Below are 17,989 nucleotides of genomic sequence, written 5' to 3'. Positions count from 1 at the left end.
CAGGTTTGTGCTAATCCAACCAAGAATATTGATGGTGTGATGAGAGACTTGAAAAGCTGTAAACAATAGCCTGTATGTGTAGACACTTGAGCTAAATGCTGGGAGTCTGCAGGAGATAACTTAATTGCCTCGCATTAGTTATGTTGTTTGTTGAGTGAGGGCCTGTAAGCAAGCTGGGTAGAGCAGCAGAGCCAGGCCTCTCCACAGGGACAGATAATCTCGCTTTCAGATACAGGGCATTTGCCTTCTTTCTGCTGAGGATAAACAGGGAAAGTCATCCTAGTTCATGAGGGCAAGTGTCCCATGGTGAGTCCGCAACATCAGCATAATCCTAGATTCTAGATTGATCTGATCAGAAGCCACCTAAATTTAAGAGGCAGAAGGAAACTACCTCTGGAAAGAGAAGGGAGAGGCTCCTGACTGCCTCCTGACTACCGTCTCTGCCCTGATTGTCCACAGTCAGCCTGACTGCTCTGCAGGGCTCCCCGGAACAAATCCTCTGATGGCCAGGTTCAGGGGCCTGGCAGAGAAGGTGCCAGGGCAAGAATGCTTCTGGGGTCTTTTTGCCAAGTCTTGCCTTTTGGCCTGGGTTCCTGCTTTCCACATAAACAGCAGAGTGGCCCAGAGTTCCTGGATGTACCTGGTTTCCTTCCCAGCCTCATGCCGTTCCTTGAAATGACAGCTCTCCCCATTTCCCACTTGAGGCTCACCCGTCTCATCTGTTCTCAGGTATTTCTGTTCTCAGCATCCCCACATTTCAGGTTCCCCAGAAACCCTCTCTGGAGTTCTCAAAGGGAGTGGTGCTGCTTTCCACAAATGACCTGCACATGAGTCCATCTCCATTTGCAGCCATGCGGATTCCTGCCAGACCCCAGGGCACAGATCTATTTCACTTGGGCAAGTCAGGGACTTATGCCAGCCGTGCCCAACCTCCTCTCACCTCTGGGGCACACGTGGTGATACTGCGCAGGGAGGGAGGCAGGCGCTGTCACAGGAGCTCCTCAGAGAACCTGGAAATGAGATATTGAGGACTCTTGGTTCGCTCCTACTCCAAGTGTGCTGGATGCAGCATTGGTAAAGAAGCACGGAAAAGCCAGGCACAGTGGCTCACACCTGGAATCCTAGCACTCTGGGAGGCCGAGGCAGGCGAACCCCTTGAGCTCAGGAGTCTCGACCAGCCTGGGGAACATGGCGAAACCCCGTCTCTACCAAAAATTTTAAAAATTAGCTGGCTATGGTGGTGCACGCCTGTGGTCTCAGTCACTCAGGAGGCTGAGGTGGGAGGATCACTTGAGCCTGGGAGGCAGAGGTTGTAGTAAGCCAAGATTGCGCCACTGCACTCTAGCCTGGGTTGACAGAGCGAGACCGTGTCTCAAAAAAAATTTTAAAGAAGTGGGGAAAGTGGGTAGATACAGGAACTTGCAACCAGGACACCATCTTTCCGGGAGACCCTAGAGCTGAAGCCGTGGTTCTTAAGACAGCCATGCCAAGGAGCAGTGCACAAAGTCCTCGTGGGAACGCATGTGGGAAACTGCCTCTGCCTTGGAAATCTCTTGAATGACCAGATTTTGTAACGTGGCCAGGCCAGGGCTGTCCAAACAGGTTTTTCAACCTGCAGGAAAACAGCCATGGGCAGGAACTTGCTGATGTCAGCTTGTAACTGCCCCAGCCCACGTAAGTGTCCATTTCTTCCAAGTAAAAATGGGAGCCGTGTGCCCTATTTAGTACTGTTTTTGCTCTCTGCTCCCCCTCCCCCACCATTGAGTGGTGAACCTGGCAACTCTCTCAGATGGTTCTTTCCCCACAGAGCATGCTGGGGTGTTGGGCAGGCTCACTTTCTGCCTCTCTTCTCCCTGTTCCTGAAGGCACACCTCTCTCTTCATGAAAAAAGCATTTATGTAGATATTCAGTCATTTAATAGGCCCAAATTCTTTCCCTTTTGAACAAATATTGACAACTTGGTAGCAGCATAAGCAGGAGACTGTCCTGAAGTCTGAGGAGTGCTGAGAACTCGCCAGCTGTTGCGCTGTTACCTCTCTTGGTAGATCTAGGAGAATTAGATATGCCTGAAACATTGTTCAGGTGAGAAAGCTGATCTATTGAATATGGAAATTGAGCTCTAAGAGATTTATACTCTGCAAGTAAAGTCTCTATTAAAACACCCGTTTTAGTATTAAATAGGGTCTGGCTGGGAAATCTGTCTCTTGGTGTCCCCTTTTCATTGTACACATAACCATTAAGTGGGAGCATGTAGGACTATTTGTCATCTTTCTGTAAACCCTTAGCTTGGAATAGGTGGGAGTATAAAGAGGGCAAAAACAGGTAAGCGCCCTCCTGACAGGCATTGTAAGTTTGTGAACAGAGAAAGTTCAGTTTAGCTGGGTTACAATTTGAAACCTGACACTCTCAGACCAAAAACAAAAACTAGAGGAACCTGATCTTTAGTCCTGTAAAAGCACTTTTTTTCCCCTTAGCTTCATCCCTCTTTGGGCAGATTTCATCATAGAAGTACTTCTGTAGGTAGGAGTTTCTGGAAGTGCGCTAGATCCAGGGCTTCCACCTTAAAGGGAAAGGGTGCACGGGGAGCTTGGGGACTGAAACAGGAGCCACAGAACATGTCTCTTCTTTAAATTCTTTGCGGATAGGTACTCAGGGCTTCACTTGCTTTCTCACGTCTCTTTCCATATGCACTTCACTGTTAACACATTTCCAAGAAAACTGCAGGCATCCATATCCTTCCTCAAAATGAAAGTGCATATGATATACTAGAGGTTGGTTATGTTTTGTTCTTTTGATGTAAAATTTAAATACAATGAAATGTAATCTTAAGTGTTCATTTGTTGAGTTTTGACAAATAATGCCTGAAAAATGCAAAATCTTAAGACATAGAACATTATCATACTCAGCCACATATTTTGGATTTACGTTTTTTAATCATTCTTGCTTTTTTTTGAGATGGAATCTCACTGTGTCACCCAGGGTGGAGTGCAATGGCACAGTCTCGGCTTACTGTAACCTCTGCCTCCTGGGTTCAAGCGGTTCTCCTGCCTCAGCCTCCCGAGTAGCCAGGATTACAGGCACATGCCACCACTCCCAGCTAATTTTTGTATTTTTAGTAGAGACGGGGTTTCACTGTGTTGGCCAGGCTGGTCTCAAACTCCTGACTTCAAATGATCTGCCGACCTTGGCTTCCCAAAGTGCTGGGATTACAGGTGTAAGCCACCATGCCTGGCCCATTCTTGCATTTTAAAGTCATTTCAGGCTGGGCATGGTGGCTCATACCTGTAATCTCAGCACTTTGGGAGGCTAAAACAGGCAGATCCCTTGAGCTCGGGAGTTCAAGACCAGCCTGGGCAACGTGGCAAAACCCCGTCTCCACCAAAAGTACAAAAAATTAGCTGGGTGTGGTGGCGCATGCCTGTGGTCCTAGCTACTTGGGAGGCTGAGGTGGGAGGATCACTTGAGCCCGGGAGGCAGAGGCTGCAGTGAGCCAAGATTATGCCACTGCATTCTAGCCTGGGTGACAGAGTAAGACTCCATCTCAATTTAAAAAATATATATTATTTCAAACTTTAAAAAGATTCTAAAAATAGTACAAATAATTCCCATATACCCTTCACTTAGCTTCCTCAAACATTAACACCTTATGTAACCGTAGTCCAGATACCAAGATCAGAAAATTAACGTTAGTAGTCTCTAGACCTCATTCCCATTTTAATCAGTTGTCTCACTGATGTCCTATTTCTGCCCCGGGACCCTCTCTGGAGCCACACAGTTAGTTGTTAGACCTCCCTGTCTCCTTCGATGTGGGATAGTTCCAGTCTTTTTTTTGTCATGACCTTGGTATTTTTGAAGAGTACTGGCCATTGACTTTGGAAAGCCTTTCAGCTTGGATTATCTGATGTTTTCTCATTATTTGGAGTTTTACATTTTTGGTGAGAATAAAGTGCTGTTTTGCCCTTCCAGGGCCTCTTTCAAGGTGGCACGTGTGGTCGGTATATCTTATCTTAGGTGATGCTAATTTTGATTATTAAGGTGGTGTCTGCCAGTTTTCTCCACTGTAAAATCACTATCCTTCCCTTTACAATTGGTCAGTATATTTGGGGGAGATAATTTTAAACTATGTAGATGTCCTAGTTCTAGCTACCATTGATGAGATTACTGTGGTATTTGAGAAATTGTGATTTTAAAAAACTTTTTACATGTATTAATTGGAATTCTGTAAGGAGCCAATTTCTGTTCTCCATTTATTCAGTTATATTAATATGGACTCATGGATATGTGTTTTGGTCTTTGGGTTATGATCTATGAGTATGTATCTTCTTGCTCAGGTTGTTTGAGATTTTGCCTTTAGGAGCACCTTGAAGTGTGAGCCCTGCGTTCTTTGCAGGCTTCCTTACTCTTTGGCTCCTCGAGATGCACCAGGTTCATCCTTTGTGTTCCCTGTTCTAGTCCTGGAATCAGCCATTTCTCCAAAGGCCTCTGTCTGGTCCCTGTTATTGGAGAATCACGCTTTTTTAATGTGTGGCCTAAGCAAAGACACTTACCAACCCTGTGGGCACCTTCTCTGTAGACCCTGTTCATGTCCTATATGTGATCTCTTAGGAAAAAGGAAATCCTTGGGCTTTAATTTTCCAACTTTGGTCAAGAATTAAAAGAAGTTCTTAAAGTGAGTCATAATTTTCATGTTTAATGTTTTTGTTTTGATACTGCAATTATGCTTGTGAGTGGCTATGAATTGTTATATGAGGTTTCAAAGTCCTAAGAGGACAAACTTTCTAGGCACACCAGAGAGCCAGATGCCTAAATTTTCTAAGGTCAGAACCTGTTTTGAGAGTCCTGTGTAGAGACAGGAGCCAGAGACAGGATCCCAGCCCCTTGAAGTTTCAGGATGCGGCACGCTGGCTCACAGTGCTATGTGCTGTGTGCGGAGCCTCCAGAGCTTGGATCCTAGCTCCTCTGTTGGTGCCAGCAGGCTGCTCTTGTGTTTTGTGAGAAAGTGCTCCAGAAGCAACACATGCCTACCTGATGCCACTCTCACAGCCTTTCAATGTAAGGAGGACATAGGCTGACGTCGGTATCTGGAGTTCCCCTTTAATGCTCTGGAACCTGTAAAGAAAAGTACATCTCAAAGATAAAAGAACAAACTCATTGCATGTTTGTTTGAATGCCAGGTGTGTTTTTTTTTAATGGGGATTGGTGATTCTAGAGCATAGCACTGTAAAAGAAAGGATGTATACAAAAGCTTTGACATTTAGAACCATGGTCTGGCCAGTGCCCTGCCATCATTCCTGCAGGCACACCATGACTGACTGCGCTATTCCCCAGAAGGGCCATGTCAGGCTTACATGTTTGCCCTCAGCCTGCGGAGTCCACCCCACTGCCTTGATCTAGTTGATGTTGTCATAACGAAACCTGCATTGCTCGTCAGTATTGAAGCTGTTGGTAGGCCATAGATTGCTTGACCTTCCTGCTGCTTCTAAAATGAAGGTTTTTGTGGGATGTTGGAAAGGACTGTTTTGGAAGGCAGCATTGTTGGATGGTGGTTTTGAGGATTTGTTGTTACTTCCAGAATGGCATTATCCCTGGTAAAATGCGCTGGAAGAATAGTGTGGGAAGTGTCAGGTGAGCAGAGCAATGTGGTCTTGAAGTTACATGATGAACTTGGGAATGCTAATAAAAGCCAGAGTCTGGCCAGTCATGGCATTGCATTGGTTAAGTAGGGTTAGCCCTGTGGGGCCTTCATTAGGGCCGTTAGTTTGAAGGCTGTCCTGGAAGTTGGAGAGTGACATGGGAAGACGTCTGTCCAGCCAGGAGAACACACACTAGAATGAGAACCAGAGGAGCAGAATGCATAGCAAGGCCTTTGTCCGTTTCTCTTGGCAAGCTCTGTTGAGTATGGCATGTCTAGGAACATGATGGGATCTTGGCCCTCCCTGTTGGTTTCATAGAACTAAATGATCAGTAACTTAAATAACATTCAGCGAACAGTCTGTAGCAGAAGAGCCTGCATGTTAAGAGAGGCCCCAAGGGAAAGGGAGGCAGCCCCGGGGAACCGTGTGTTGAAAGGTGGGTCTGAACCATGGAGTTTGGGGCTGGATTTGACAGCTCTTGGATGCTGAGTTAAGGACCGTGTTGACATATGAGGAGAGGACATTAATCAGATCAGCAGACTTGAAAGTAGGGCTGCTCCAGCACACAGCTTGAGAGTGGGCTGTAGCAGGATGAGAGGTAGGGGAGTGTGGTGATGTGATGTGGGAATGAAGAGCAGAAGATACCTGAGGGGGGAGGGTCAAGGTGCCTGGGTAGGAATTTCAGTTGACCTCGAGATCACCAGCTTGGGTAATCATAGGTGCCCTAGACTGAGGAAAAACCAAAGGAAATGGGAACAGATTAAGGTTGCAGATGCCTTGTAGCCAGCCACTTGGCTTAACCTAGGACAGGTGGGAACTATTTGATAAAAGCATAGAACACATTGTGCCTCCTGGGTTAGCTTCATATTATTTTAATTGAACTAATAAGAATTGATTTGCGAATCTCTCTTAGCCAGTCCAAGAACATATGTATACATCTAACCATCCACTTTTTCTTTTTAACCTCAGGTTAACCCCAAAGATTGGCTTTCCTTGGAGTGAAATCAGGAACATCTCTTTCAATGACAAAAAGTTTGTCATTAAACCCATCGACAAGAAGGCACCTGTAAGTTCCAAAGGGTTCTATTCAGGGGCTACTGTTTTTCATTCTTACACTTGTCAGGGTAACAGATTTCTCTCTGTGACGAGTAGCAAGTGATAGTCCAAACTCCTCATGAGGTTACATTGAGGGCCAGAGATCCTGTGGGCCAGGCAGTTGTTGCAGGGGAGACCACTTAACTTTTCAAATGATTCTCATTCCTTATGAAGAAAAGGGCAGTTCTGAGCCATTGGCCAAATGATAAGCATTTCCCAAAATGCTGTGTTTTTGGTGTGGAGAGCCAGCCTGCCTCCTGGACCACCTGGGTGCGGGGACTCTCCCCGGCACCTGACTGACAGTGGGACCTGCGAGTCTCAAGGGCCAGATTTGCCTTTCAGAGCTGTCCTGGAACTTACCCAAGATAGGGACAGTCAGACTTGCACCCAAGCTTTGCTGGTCCCCAAGGTTTCATCTGGGCTTCACCCACTTCTGTTGTCAGAGGTGTGCATCCTCACACAGGTGACGCTGGCAGGCATTCATTTTGGGAGGGCACGGTAAGAAGGCGACACTTCATGTCCTGAAATCTGATAGTATTGATTGTAATAGCTGCAAAGACCAGTGCATTATGTAAATTTGGTTTTATTTATTCTGCTGACATTTAAACTTTTGTTAACTCAGAATATTTGAGACATACGCACATAACTGTAGCATTGTAGAATGGGTAAGGATTTTGTTATCTAATCAGAAATCTGGTTCTCTAAAAAATTGCCACTTGAAGAAATTCTGTTACCACCTTAGAGCCTGTTCTGAATTTTACGAAAATTATAGATTGGAAAGGACTTTGTGTTCTCATGTAATTTTTGTTCCTTAGTTACAGTGTTAAGCTTGGAGAGGCAAACATGGGCCGTGGTCCATACCTTCGTTGTCTGTTAACCCTTTTGGGACTGGGTACTGCTTAGCAATGGTAAATCCACTTAGAACAGTATGTGGTGTTACTGTCCTGTTACTTCTCCCCACATACAGGTTTGTCTAGCATAATTTAAAATTAGCAGGTCATGACAATTTTGTGAAGCTATTTTCTTCTTTGTTAAAAACGTCTTGGCCGGGCGCAGTGGCTCATGCCTGTAATCCCAGCACTTTGGGAGACTGAGATGGCCGAATCACAAGGTCAGGAGTTCGAGACCAGCCTGGCCAACACAGTGAAACCCCATCTCTACTAAAAATACAAAAATTATCTGGGCATGGTGGTGGGCGCCTGTAATCCCAGCTATTCGGGAGGCTGAGGCAGGAGAATCACTTGAACCAGGAAGCGGAGGTTGCAGTGAGCTGAGATCGCCACTGCACTCAAGCCTGGGTGACAGAGCTAGACTCCATCTCAAAAAAAAAAAAAAAGTTTCCTGCGGTTTGCAAACTCTTGGCTGCTACTCTGTGGGTAGTTGCATAGTTATTTAAAATTAAACACGTATTGAATGCAGACTCTAAGGCTCCATGGCAGCAGTTCATATTATGCAACACCATGAATGGAGGGTCATAGCGTCTTCATGTCACTTGGGTAGTAAGATTGGCACAGTTTAGAAGAGCAAGAAAATTCTGAAATCTCTCATCAGTAGGCTGCTACATACTCTGTGACGCTACTGCCTTTTCAGAACACTTTTATTAAAAATTTGACTAGAGCAGAAGTTCTGGACTAGACTGTTTCAGAATGTGTGTGCGTGTGTGTGTGTGTGTGTGATGTAAGTTCATCTCTTGAAAAGCTGAAGAATATTTTCATAATAAGCCCCAAGTAGAAGCCATTCTAACGCATCTGGTGCATGTACCTTTATTATAGAGTAGCCTCATGTGAAGCCGTCTCTTAAGCAAAAGAAACATTCGCTGGTGGCACGCTGTCCCAGGCACTCTTCCAGGGCTGTGTGCACCATCAACAAGGCAAAGCTCCTGCCCTGGTGAGCCTATGTTTAAGTGAAGGAAAGGGTTAAAAAGGCAAATGAGATGCTTCCTGGTAGTAAATTTAACAGTACAGCTGTGATTAAAAACTAAGCCGGATCAGAAGATGGGGGTGAGATTCCTTTAGGCAGGTTGGGCAGGAGCCACACTGAGGAGGCAGCATCTGCCTTGAGTGGGCACTGCTGGTTTGAGGAGGTGGAGTTCTGTCACCCCCTCAACACCCTGGGGCTGCTCGAGGTACTGCCCCACCTCAGTCTGTAAACTTTGGGCAGAAGTTCAAGTTTTCAACATCGAACTTTCATGTAAAAAAGAAGAGGAAGCCCCAAAGTTTGAGGTGGTGGGATTCCTTATCTCGTATTGACTTTTGGGGGTCACCTTCACCCCAGGCGGTTTCTGCTGTGAACTCACAAATGAGTCTTTGTCCAGTTCTCCCCCAACAACTGGCGTCTCCTTTTTAAAAGCCAGCTTCTCTTCCCTGCCAAGGTGCATACAGCAGTTTGGGGCCACGCTTTGGCTCTTTAGATGGGACCTTGTATACAGCTGACACGGCCTGCCCAGGTGACCCTATGAGGGGCTGAGGCGGCTGCCTTTTCCCTTTCAAAAGGGCCTTTTGTTTCTGTGGCCTTGTGGAAAAGTCAGAAGGCTCTCAGGCATCTGAAATTTGGAGAAAGTAAGCAGCGTTTCTGCTCTGACTCCTCAGCTGCTTCCTCCACGTGACTTTCCCAGGAGCCCCACTGCCTTGCTGCCTCCCGCGGCTGCCTCCTGCCATCTCTGCAGCCAGATGAGCCTTGGGATTGGCCTCTTGTGGGGGAGTTTCCTGGCATCTTGGGGACTTGAAAAGGGGCTCTTTTACCTTCTCTCCTTCTGTATTTGTAGGGTCTTGGGTTTATTTTTCTTGAACTTTCATTGTGCCTGGTTTGCATTTTTACCTTGCTGGTCCTCGGCCAGTTTAAAAACCCTGCTCTTGTTGTGTTGTGGTTCTGCATCAGGAAGCTGCATCCTGCATCAGGTTAGCGACATGGATTTAGAAACATTTCAGTATGAGTCTTTGTTTTAACTTGAAGTGAAAAACTGGCTTCCTTCAAAAGCACTGGGAGAGATTTCCTGCCAGGCACCATCCTCCCTCACCCACTGGCAGTGGACTCCCCGAATTCTCCTGGTTCCCGTTGCTGGCAGGATCTGTCTTCTGCAGGGAAAGGGGGAGAGGGGGACATTGTTAACCTGAAGTTACCATTGAGGTTTTTCATTGATCCCCCCACCCGTGTACCCCCACAACCCCATAAAGGGGAGTTGGTGCTAATCAGCGTTTCTGAGTCAGGGCCTATTTGGTAGAGTCCTCCGAAGCTGTAATGCAGGATTGTTTCCTCTTGTGTAATAAGGGATAGGTGGGTCATAAAAATGCCGATTGCTCCCAGCTCCACAGACTCCTCCCTGGGAAACCCAATGACTTAACAGCAAGGGTGTGAAACCCCAAAGACAGCCCCACCCAGGAAGTTCATGGGCTCTCAGGGCTTGGCATCACCTCTCACCCCAGGATTTCTGGAACAGATGAAAAGACTGAAGCTAAATAGATTCTTCTCGGATGTGTTGATGAGCCTGCTCAGCCGGTTGGTCGTTAGGTCTCAGAAGTTGCTGTGGGATGTATCGCACTGTTTTTTTGTTTTAGCCACCCCGTCCCTCTGTTCCAAATGGTCAGAAGCTGGATGCTGGGGGCCCTGAGGTTAAGAGGAAGCCGACAGAGTCACTGAAAAATAACTTTTCATGGGAGTTTCTAAACCATATTCTTCTGTCTTGTAAGCTAATCACAGCAGTAGCAAGGAGTTGGGACCAAGATTGTCAGCTGTGTCCCAAATGTTTCCAGTCATGGTCACGAGTTTCCCGAAGGCTGTGATTCTGCCATGTTTTCGAGGAGGCTGCTCTGGTTGCAGTCTTGCAAGGCACTAGCAATTGGAGTGACCGCTGTGTGTGTCAGCCAGCTCTTACTGCGCTGAGTACCTCTTGAACGTCACCAATAAGGCAGGGACGCCAGCATCTAATGGGACTGCTGGGAGGATTGAGTCCCATATCTGAAGTCCCTTGAGATACCAGCATCCCCACCTTATGGTTGAAGGCGCTGAGCCTGGTAAAGGCTGTGGAGGTCGCACGTGGCTGTCTGTGCTGCATGAGCTGGCGGTGCCTGGCAGGTACTGCGCACCTCAAATACCCTGCGAAGATAGAGATGAGTGAATGTGGCCCCTGCTCTCGGGAGCTGATGGCCTCATAGGAGTGAGATGCTGAAAGGAGTCACTGGAGTGAAGTGACAGTGCCACTGCGGCGAGTACCTATAGCTGGTGTGGCAGGAGCAGGGCTGGACAGCTTTGAGGAGAGAGAACCGAGTGCACAGCGGAGGCTGGGCCCAGAGCTGGAAGGTCTCCGTGTGGGTTGGGCCCAGGCCCTGGAGCTCGTCCTGGAGCTCCCAGGCTGGCAGTGATGGGTTGGGGTGGTGACCCAGTCAGTGTAGCAATAACAGTGTGGGAGGGGAGGCTGTGGCAGAGGAGACGAAGCCCAAATAGAAGCAGAGGCAGTCCAGGCAAGCATCGGGGATGGGGAGCAGTGGGGCTGGAGAGGACATCATGAAAGGTGGCTACCTGGAAGAGCAGGCAGCTCTGAGACTTGAAAGGTTTCCCAAGGCTGAGAGTTCTCGCCTTGGAAAAGCTTTGCAGTTAACGTGCAGTGGCATTTCAGTGTGCATGCAGCATGTACCTACCCACACATAACTGCACACACACGCGGCACCTGCCCTTCCTCCACCCGTCCCAGAGAATGCACTTTCCCAGTGCTACATACCCACACATAACCGCACACACACACGGCACGTGCCCTTCCTCCATCTGTCCTGGAGAACGCACATTCCCAGTGCGGAGATGCTGCCATCCCTGTTCTGCTACATTTGTACTTTTAGAAAAGTTCCGGACCTTTGTGAAGTATGGTTTGGGAGAAGAAAACCAAACGACGGAGCTTGAGTCCAGGTGGCCCTGTTCTGTTTTGTAGGACTTTGTGTTTTATGCCCCGCGCCTGAGAATCAACAAGCGGATCCTGCAGCTCTGCATGGGCAACCATGAGCTGTATATGCGCCGCAGGAAGCCTGACACCATCGAAGTGCAGCAGATGAAGGCCCAGGCCCGGGAGGAGAAGCATCAGAAGCAGCTGGAGCGGTGAGCATGGGAGGCCAGAGCGGGGGGTCCTGTGTTCTCCCAGCTCAGCCACTGGCAGCCAGTGCCTGTCAGGTGACTGTGGAGCTGATGGGGAGAGCCTGGTGGAATGGGACCCAGTCACCAAGCTGGGATCTTCGAGGCCTTTGTCTCTGGGCAGTTGCTGTGGTGCTGAGCCTGGTGTCAGCCCTGGAGCGGCTGCTCCATCAGGCAGCTCAGGCTGGCAGCAGGCCAGGGTGGCCCTCAGGACACCAAGTCCATCCTGGAGCTTCAAGTACCCGTGAAGTGTGTTGACCCCTCACTTTCCTGCCAGAGTCAAAATCTCCCTGTGCCTCTTTTTCCCTGCACCAGGCAACAGCTGGAAACAGAGAAGAAAAGGAGAGAAACCGTGGAGAGAGAGAAAGAGCAGATGATGCGTGAGAAGGAAGAGCTGATGCTGCGGCTGCAGGACTATGAGGAGAAGACAAAGAAGGCGGAGAGAGGTCAGGCACCCTGGGGCTGGCACTCTACACTGGGTCATGCATTTCCACAGAGGGGCAGAGGCCACACCCACCTACCTACTCACCGGGAAGGAAACCAAGAACGTGTCCCACAGCGCAGACTCACAACCGAAATGATTAAATGGCTATTTGGTTTGGAAAACAGTTCTGTACTTATTTAACTTTGGTGCTAATTGTTCTAAGACTTTGTATTTTAAAATTTCCCTAGTCCTTTGTGGTAAGTGCTTAATCACCCAGTTTCCCCGATGAGGACAGTAAGGTTTGGTGCAGTACAGTGATTTGCCCACAGTCCCACAGCCCATGAGTGACAGGGCCATGCTGCACTGCCATCAACCTCTAGACTAAAACCCAAAGGCTTGTTCAGAGCCAGACTTCCCAGCACAGCTCCAGTCAACAACCCCAGCAGCTGGACCGATTACACAAGGCGCCACAGATGCTGTATTCACTGGCAGCCCTTAGCACACATGGGAAGGGCGTTCTGAGTTCTGAGTGGAGTGTGGACCACCAGCACAGTGGGCGGCTGACCTGGGGAGAGTAGCGCCAAGAGAGTTGAGTCAGGCATGCCAGAGAAAGGGCGCCTGGCTGGCATTGGATGGGTTTCTAGACATCTTGAGGAAGTTGTCATGGATACAACAGCAATGAGCTCTGAGCTCTGTGAAGTGCTTTCCTCCAGGGTCACTGGAAGACATCCCCTCAACCTGTGACTTGGGCTAGGGCTCTGTGGCTTTGGGGGTGGGACTGGAAGGTGAGGGCTCCTAGGTCCCTGGGCTGAGGGCTTGAATGGCTCTGGCTTTGTGTCTTTGCAGAGCTCTCAGAGCAGATTCAGAGGGCCCTGCAGCTGGAGGAGGAGAGGAAGCGGGCACAGGAGGAGGCCGAGCGCCTAGAGGCTGACCGTATGGCTGCACTGCGGGCTAAGGAGGAGCTGGAGAGACAGGCGGTGGATCAGATAAAGAGCCAGGAGCAGCTGGTAGGAATGGCCTGAGTTTCAAGATGCTGAATTATAGAGAGGCTGCTTCTGAGGATGGAAAATGTGACACCTGCCTTGTAATAATTGTCATGACTGGAAGCTGTAAACTGATCTGGGGGCTGAAGGCAGCTGGTGGGGAAGGGGCCGGGCTGTTGCCAGGGTCACCCACTGAAGGTGGGTGTGGGCATCCAGGAAGAGATGCCAGGGGCGCACAGTGGACCCTGCTGACCATGGAGTGGGGGTGGCGGGGACTCAGGTATCACGTTGGAGGCTGCTTGCCAACACACATGAACACTCATTCACAACTGGACTGTTGAAAGGATATCAGAACTGACTTTAGCTTGGCATTCCCTTCCCAGGCTGCGGAGCTTGCAGAATACACTGCCAAGATTGCCCTCCTGGAAGAGGCGCGGAGGCGCAAGGAGGATGAGGTTGAAGAGTGGCAGCACAGGGTGAGTCTGCACGGGGGAAACCTCTGCACGGCCACGGCACCTGCTGCCCATTGCCTGTGGTGGGGCCCTTCTGCAGGTGGGTGGGTGGGGGGAGAGGTCTGGCTCAGCTGCCACATCCCACTGGAAGCTTCTGGGATGTCTCATGATCCTCTGCCAATACCAGCTGTACTATTGAAGTAGACATCCCCAAAGAGATGGGTTTGACTTTGTACATGAGTCAGTGCAGCTGCTGGATTCATAGAGGGAGGACTTCTGATTGACTTTCACCCACTTTGCCCCCTCCACCCCGAACTGTTCAGTGCTGATCTGACAGCCCCCGGTCAGGAACTGGTTTTAAATCTAATTATATATGTGCCCCTTGCAATGGGGTCGCAGTGCCTGAAACACGACCTCCTGCAGCTAGTATATACAGCGGGCACCATGGAAAGATCCAGCTCCTTGGACGTCTCCAGGCTGGAGTGAGAGCCGGGCTCTGCCGCTCATCAGCTATTTGACTGGGAGCTAGTAGCATCACCTCTCCAAGCCTCATTTTCCTCATTGTAGAATGGGGGCAATACCCAACTCATAAGGTTGCTCTGCAGATGCGAGGTCCCATGCCCAGGACCTAGCACAGAGGTTTAATCAGCTGTAGCTCTCGTTGTGAGACACACGCAGAGCTTGTCTTTCCGTCTGAGATCCCCTGTGCCCTCCAGGAAGGCACAGCCCCTGAGGAGGTCTGGGGATGGTTCCCATTGGAGACTGCACACCAGGCTTTAAGAAGCTCCCGTCCTTCCCCCACTGTGGCTTCTCCATCTGTGGTGGTGCCTTCTGGGCACGTGTCTCCCGGCTGTCCAGGGCCGCTTCTGCCTAGTGCCTCCTTGCCTGTGTTCCAGCCCCCATTCCTGCTGCCGATCTGTATTAGGCTGTTCTCACACGGCTATAAAGAACAACCTGAGACTGGGTAGTTAAAGAAAAGTTTAATTGACTCACAGTCCCACATGGTTGGAGGAGGCCTCAGCAAATTTACAATCGTGGCAGAAGGCGAAGGGGAAGCAGGCACCTCTTACATGAGGGCAGAAGAGAGAAGTGTTTGGGGGGTAATGCCAAACACTGAAACCATCAGCTCTTGCTCAGAACCCACCCACTAGCACGAGAATAGCATAGGGGAAACCACTCCATAATCCAGTCACCTCCCACCAGGTAATCCCCCCACCCCCAGCATGTGGGGATTACAGTTGGAGATGAGATTTGGGTGGGGGGACAGCCATATCACCATCCCAAGTTGCAAGCAGAAGACTTTGGTTCTTAGGTTTTTGGAGAAAGTCCTTAAGAGTTAAGTGAGGAGAGCTGGCTACAAAGCAGATCCATACTAAGCTCGACTCTAGGGCTGGGATGGAGGCGGGCGGGACTGGGTGTGTGTGACGCTGTTGGAAGGACTGCAAGTGGCAAGCAGGAGAGCACTTGATAATGACTGTGGCATGAAGGGAGGCTAGGAACAGAGTCCGTTACTCATGCTAACAGGATTTTTTTTCTAAAAATTATATAATGTCTAGAGTTACAGATAAAAAAAGAAATGGTAGTTTTAAAACTGCCCAGGTTCCGGTATCACAGTTCCTCTTCCTGTCTTGGACGCAGAGGGTTGTAAACCCCACACGCACCCTGAGGGTGCTCCTCTTCAAAGCCAGCCCAGTGCTGCCTTAGCCTGCCAGGACAGAGGGAGGTGACAGTCTGTTCTCATAGCCAGGAGGATAGGACTTCTGGGTGAGAAGTCTTCTATTAATTTGCTTTCCAAAGGCCAAAGAAGCCCAGGATGACCTGGTGAAGACCAAGGAGGAGCTGCACCTGGTAATGACAGCACCCCCGCCCCCACCGCCCCCCGTGTACGAGCCGGTGAGCTACCATGTCCAGGAGAGCTTGCAGGATGAGGGCGCGGAGCCCACGGGCTACAGCGCGGAGCTGTCTAGTGAGGGCATCCGGGATGACCGCAATGAGGAGAAGCGCATCACTGAGGCAGAGAAGAACGAGCGTGTGCAGCGGCAGCTGCTGGTGAGGCCCAAGGGGCTCTGTCTCCAGGGAGCCTGCCTCGCTCTTGGAGCAGACAGGCTTGGGGAGGGCAGTGATGTGAGCCAGCCCCACCCAGCACCCCTCTTGCCCTTCCCGTTTTCCTAGGGGACGGGCCGGGCCATATGGGGAGGAAGGGACTTGACCAACGCTGCTTAATGTTACAGACACTGAGCAGCGAGCTGTCCCAGGCCCGAGATGAGAATAAGAGGACCCACAATGACATCATCCACAACGAGAACATGAGGCAAGGCCGGGACAAGTACAAGACGCTGCGGCAGATCCGGCAGGGCAACACCAAGCAGCGCATCGATGAGTTCGAGGCCCTGTAACGACCAGGCCAGGACTGAGGGCAGAGGGGTGCTCACAGCGGGCGCTGCCACCGGCACTGCCAGCCTCGCCACGCTTGTGTCTTGAGTGCTCCAAGTCTAGGAACTCCCTCAGATCCCAGTTCCTTTAAAAAGCAGTTACCCAACAGAAACATTCTGGGCTGGGAACCAGGGAGGCGCCCTGGTTTGTTTTCCCCAGTTGTATCATAGTGCCAAGCAGGCCTGATTCTCGCGATTATTCTCGAATCACCTCCTGTGTTGTGCTGGGAGCAGGACTGATTGAATTACAGAAAATGCCTGTAAAGTCTGAGTAAGAAACTTCATGCTGGCCTGTGTGAAACAAGAGTCAGCATCATTAAAGGAAACGTGGCATGACTTCCATCTGTGCCATACTTGTTCTGTATTTGAAATGAGCTCAAATTGATTATTGTTTTTAATTTCTATGAAGGATCCATCTTTGTATATTTACATGCTTAGAGGGGTGAAAATTATTTTGGAAATTGAGTCTGAAGCTCTCTTGCACATACACAGTGATTCCCTCCTCCTGTTACTCCACAGAGCTGGCAGAGAGCACAGCGATCACCAGCGTGAGTGGTGGAGGAGGACACTTGGAAAATTTTTTTTTTTTTTTTTTTTTTTTGCTTAACAGAATACATTGTTGTACTTATACACCTTATTAATGATCAGCTATATACTATTTATATACAAGTGATAATACAGATTTGTAACATTAGTTTTAAAAAAAAGGGAAAGTTTTGTTCTGTATATTTTGTTACCTTTTACAGAATAAAAGAATTACATACAAAAAACCCTCTAAACCATGGCACTTGATGTGATGTGGCAGGAGGGCAGTGGTGAAGCTGGACCTGCCTGCTGCAGTCACGTGTAAACAGGATTTTTATTATTAGTGTTTTATGCATGTAATGGACTATGCACACTTAATTTTGTCAAATACACACATGCCACTATGACCTTTCCGACTCCAGCTGTGAAGACTGTTTGCTTGTGTTTGTTTGCAGACTCTGCCATGGCCTTGGCAGGCTGCTGGAAGGCAGCTTGTGGAGGCCATTGGCTCTGCCCACTCATTCCTTCTCGTGCACTGCTTTCTCCTTCACAGCTAAGATGCCATGTGCAGGTGGATTCCATGCTGCAGACATGAAATAAAAGCTTTGCAAAGGCACGAAGCAGCACGGGTGTGTGCTTGTGTGTGGGGTGGGAGGGCTATCGCCGACTCGCCTGGGCTCTGTGCTGTCCTCTGGCCAGGTTTTGTGAGGGGCTGTGGTGTCCCTGGGGGTGCACTGGTAAGTAAGTAAGTAAGTTAGAGCTGACCAACCCAAGACCTGGTGCTCCATGGGTCACCTAACCTCCTTGAGATGGTTTCCACAGGAGAGGAGGACTGTTCCAACACTCAGAAGCCTCCTCTAAAATGCTCCTCATGGCCGGGCACAGTGGCTCACGCCTGTAATCCCAGCACTTTGGGAGGCTGAGGTGGTCGGATCACAAGGTCAGGAGATCAAGACCATCCTGGCCAACATGGTGAAACCCCGTCTTTACTAAAAATACGAAAATTAGCCCGGTGTGGTGGCGCATACCTATAATCCCAGCTACTTGGGAGGCTGGGGCAGGAGAATTGCCAGAACCCGGGAGGCAGAGCTTGCAGCAAGCCGAGATCGCGCCACTACACTCCAGCCTGGTGACGGGGAGACTCCGTCTCAATAAACAAAATGCTTCTCACAGCAAAGCTGTGACTTTTTTTTCTCCTTGAGACAGGGTCTTCGTTTGGCCCAGGCTGGAGCACAGTTGCATGGTCGGGGCTTACTGCAGCCTCAACCTCCTGGGCTCAGTCCTCCCGGCTCAGCCTCCTGAGTAACTAACTGGGACTACAGGTGTGCAC

At 49.4% G+C, this 17,989-nt stretch overlaps 1 protein-coding gene across 2 annotated transcripts in view; it reads left to right on the top strand.

The window, feature by feature from the left end:
- Nucleotides 1-17,275, top strand: part of EZR (ezrin) — a 53,151-nt gene extending 35,876 nt beyond the window's left edge. For both annotated transcript variants that reach the window (XM_002817526.6, XM_009242406.4), the window contains 7 exons: nt 6,603-6,699; nt 11,647-11,810; nt 12,159-12,289; nt 13,114-13,274; nt 13,634-13,726; nt 15,500-15,751; nt 15,934-17,275. In XM_002817526.6, coding sequence (XP_002817572.1) covers nt 6,603-6,699; nt 11,647-11,810; nt 12,159-12,289; nt 13,114-13,274; nt 13,634-13,726; nt 15,500-15,751; nt 15,934-16,098 — 1,063 coding nt within the window. In that variant the 3' untranslated portion in view covers nt 16,099-17,275. The remainder of the gene's footprint in view (nt 1-6,602; nt 6,700-11,646; nt 11,811-12,158; nt 12,290-13,113; nt 13,275-13,633; nt 13,727-15,499; nt 15,752-15,933) is intronic.
- Nucleotides 17,276-17,989: the final 714 nt, after the last annotated feature.

The sequence above is a fragment of the Pongo abelii genome, chromosome 5 (assembly GCF_028885655.2).
Source record: "Pongo abelii isolate AG06213 chromosome 5, NHGRI_mPonAbe1-v2.0_pri, whole genome shotgun sequence".
NCBI lineage: Eukaryota > Metazoa > Chordata > Mammalia > Primates > Hominidae > Pongo > Pongo abelii.
Note: the sequence above shows the minus strand (reverse complement) of the source record. Positions and strands in the feature narration are given on the sequence as shown.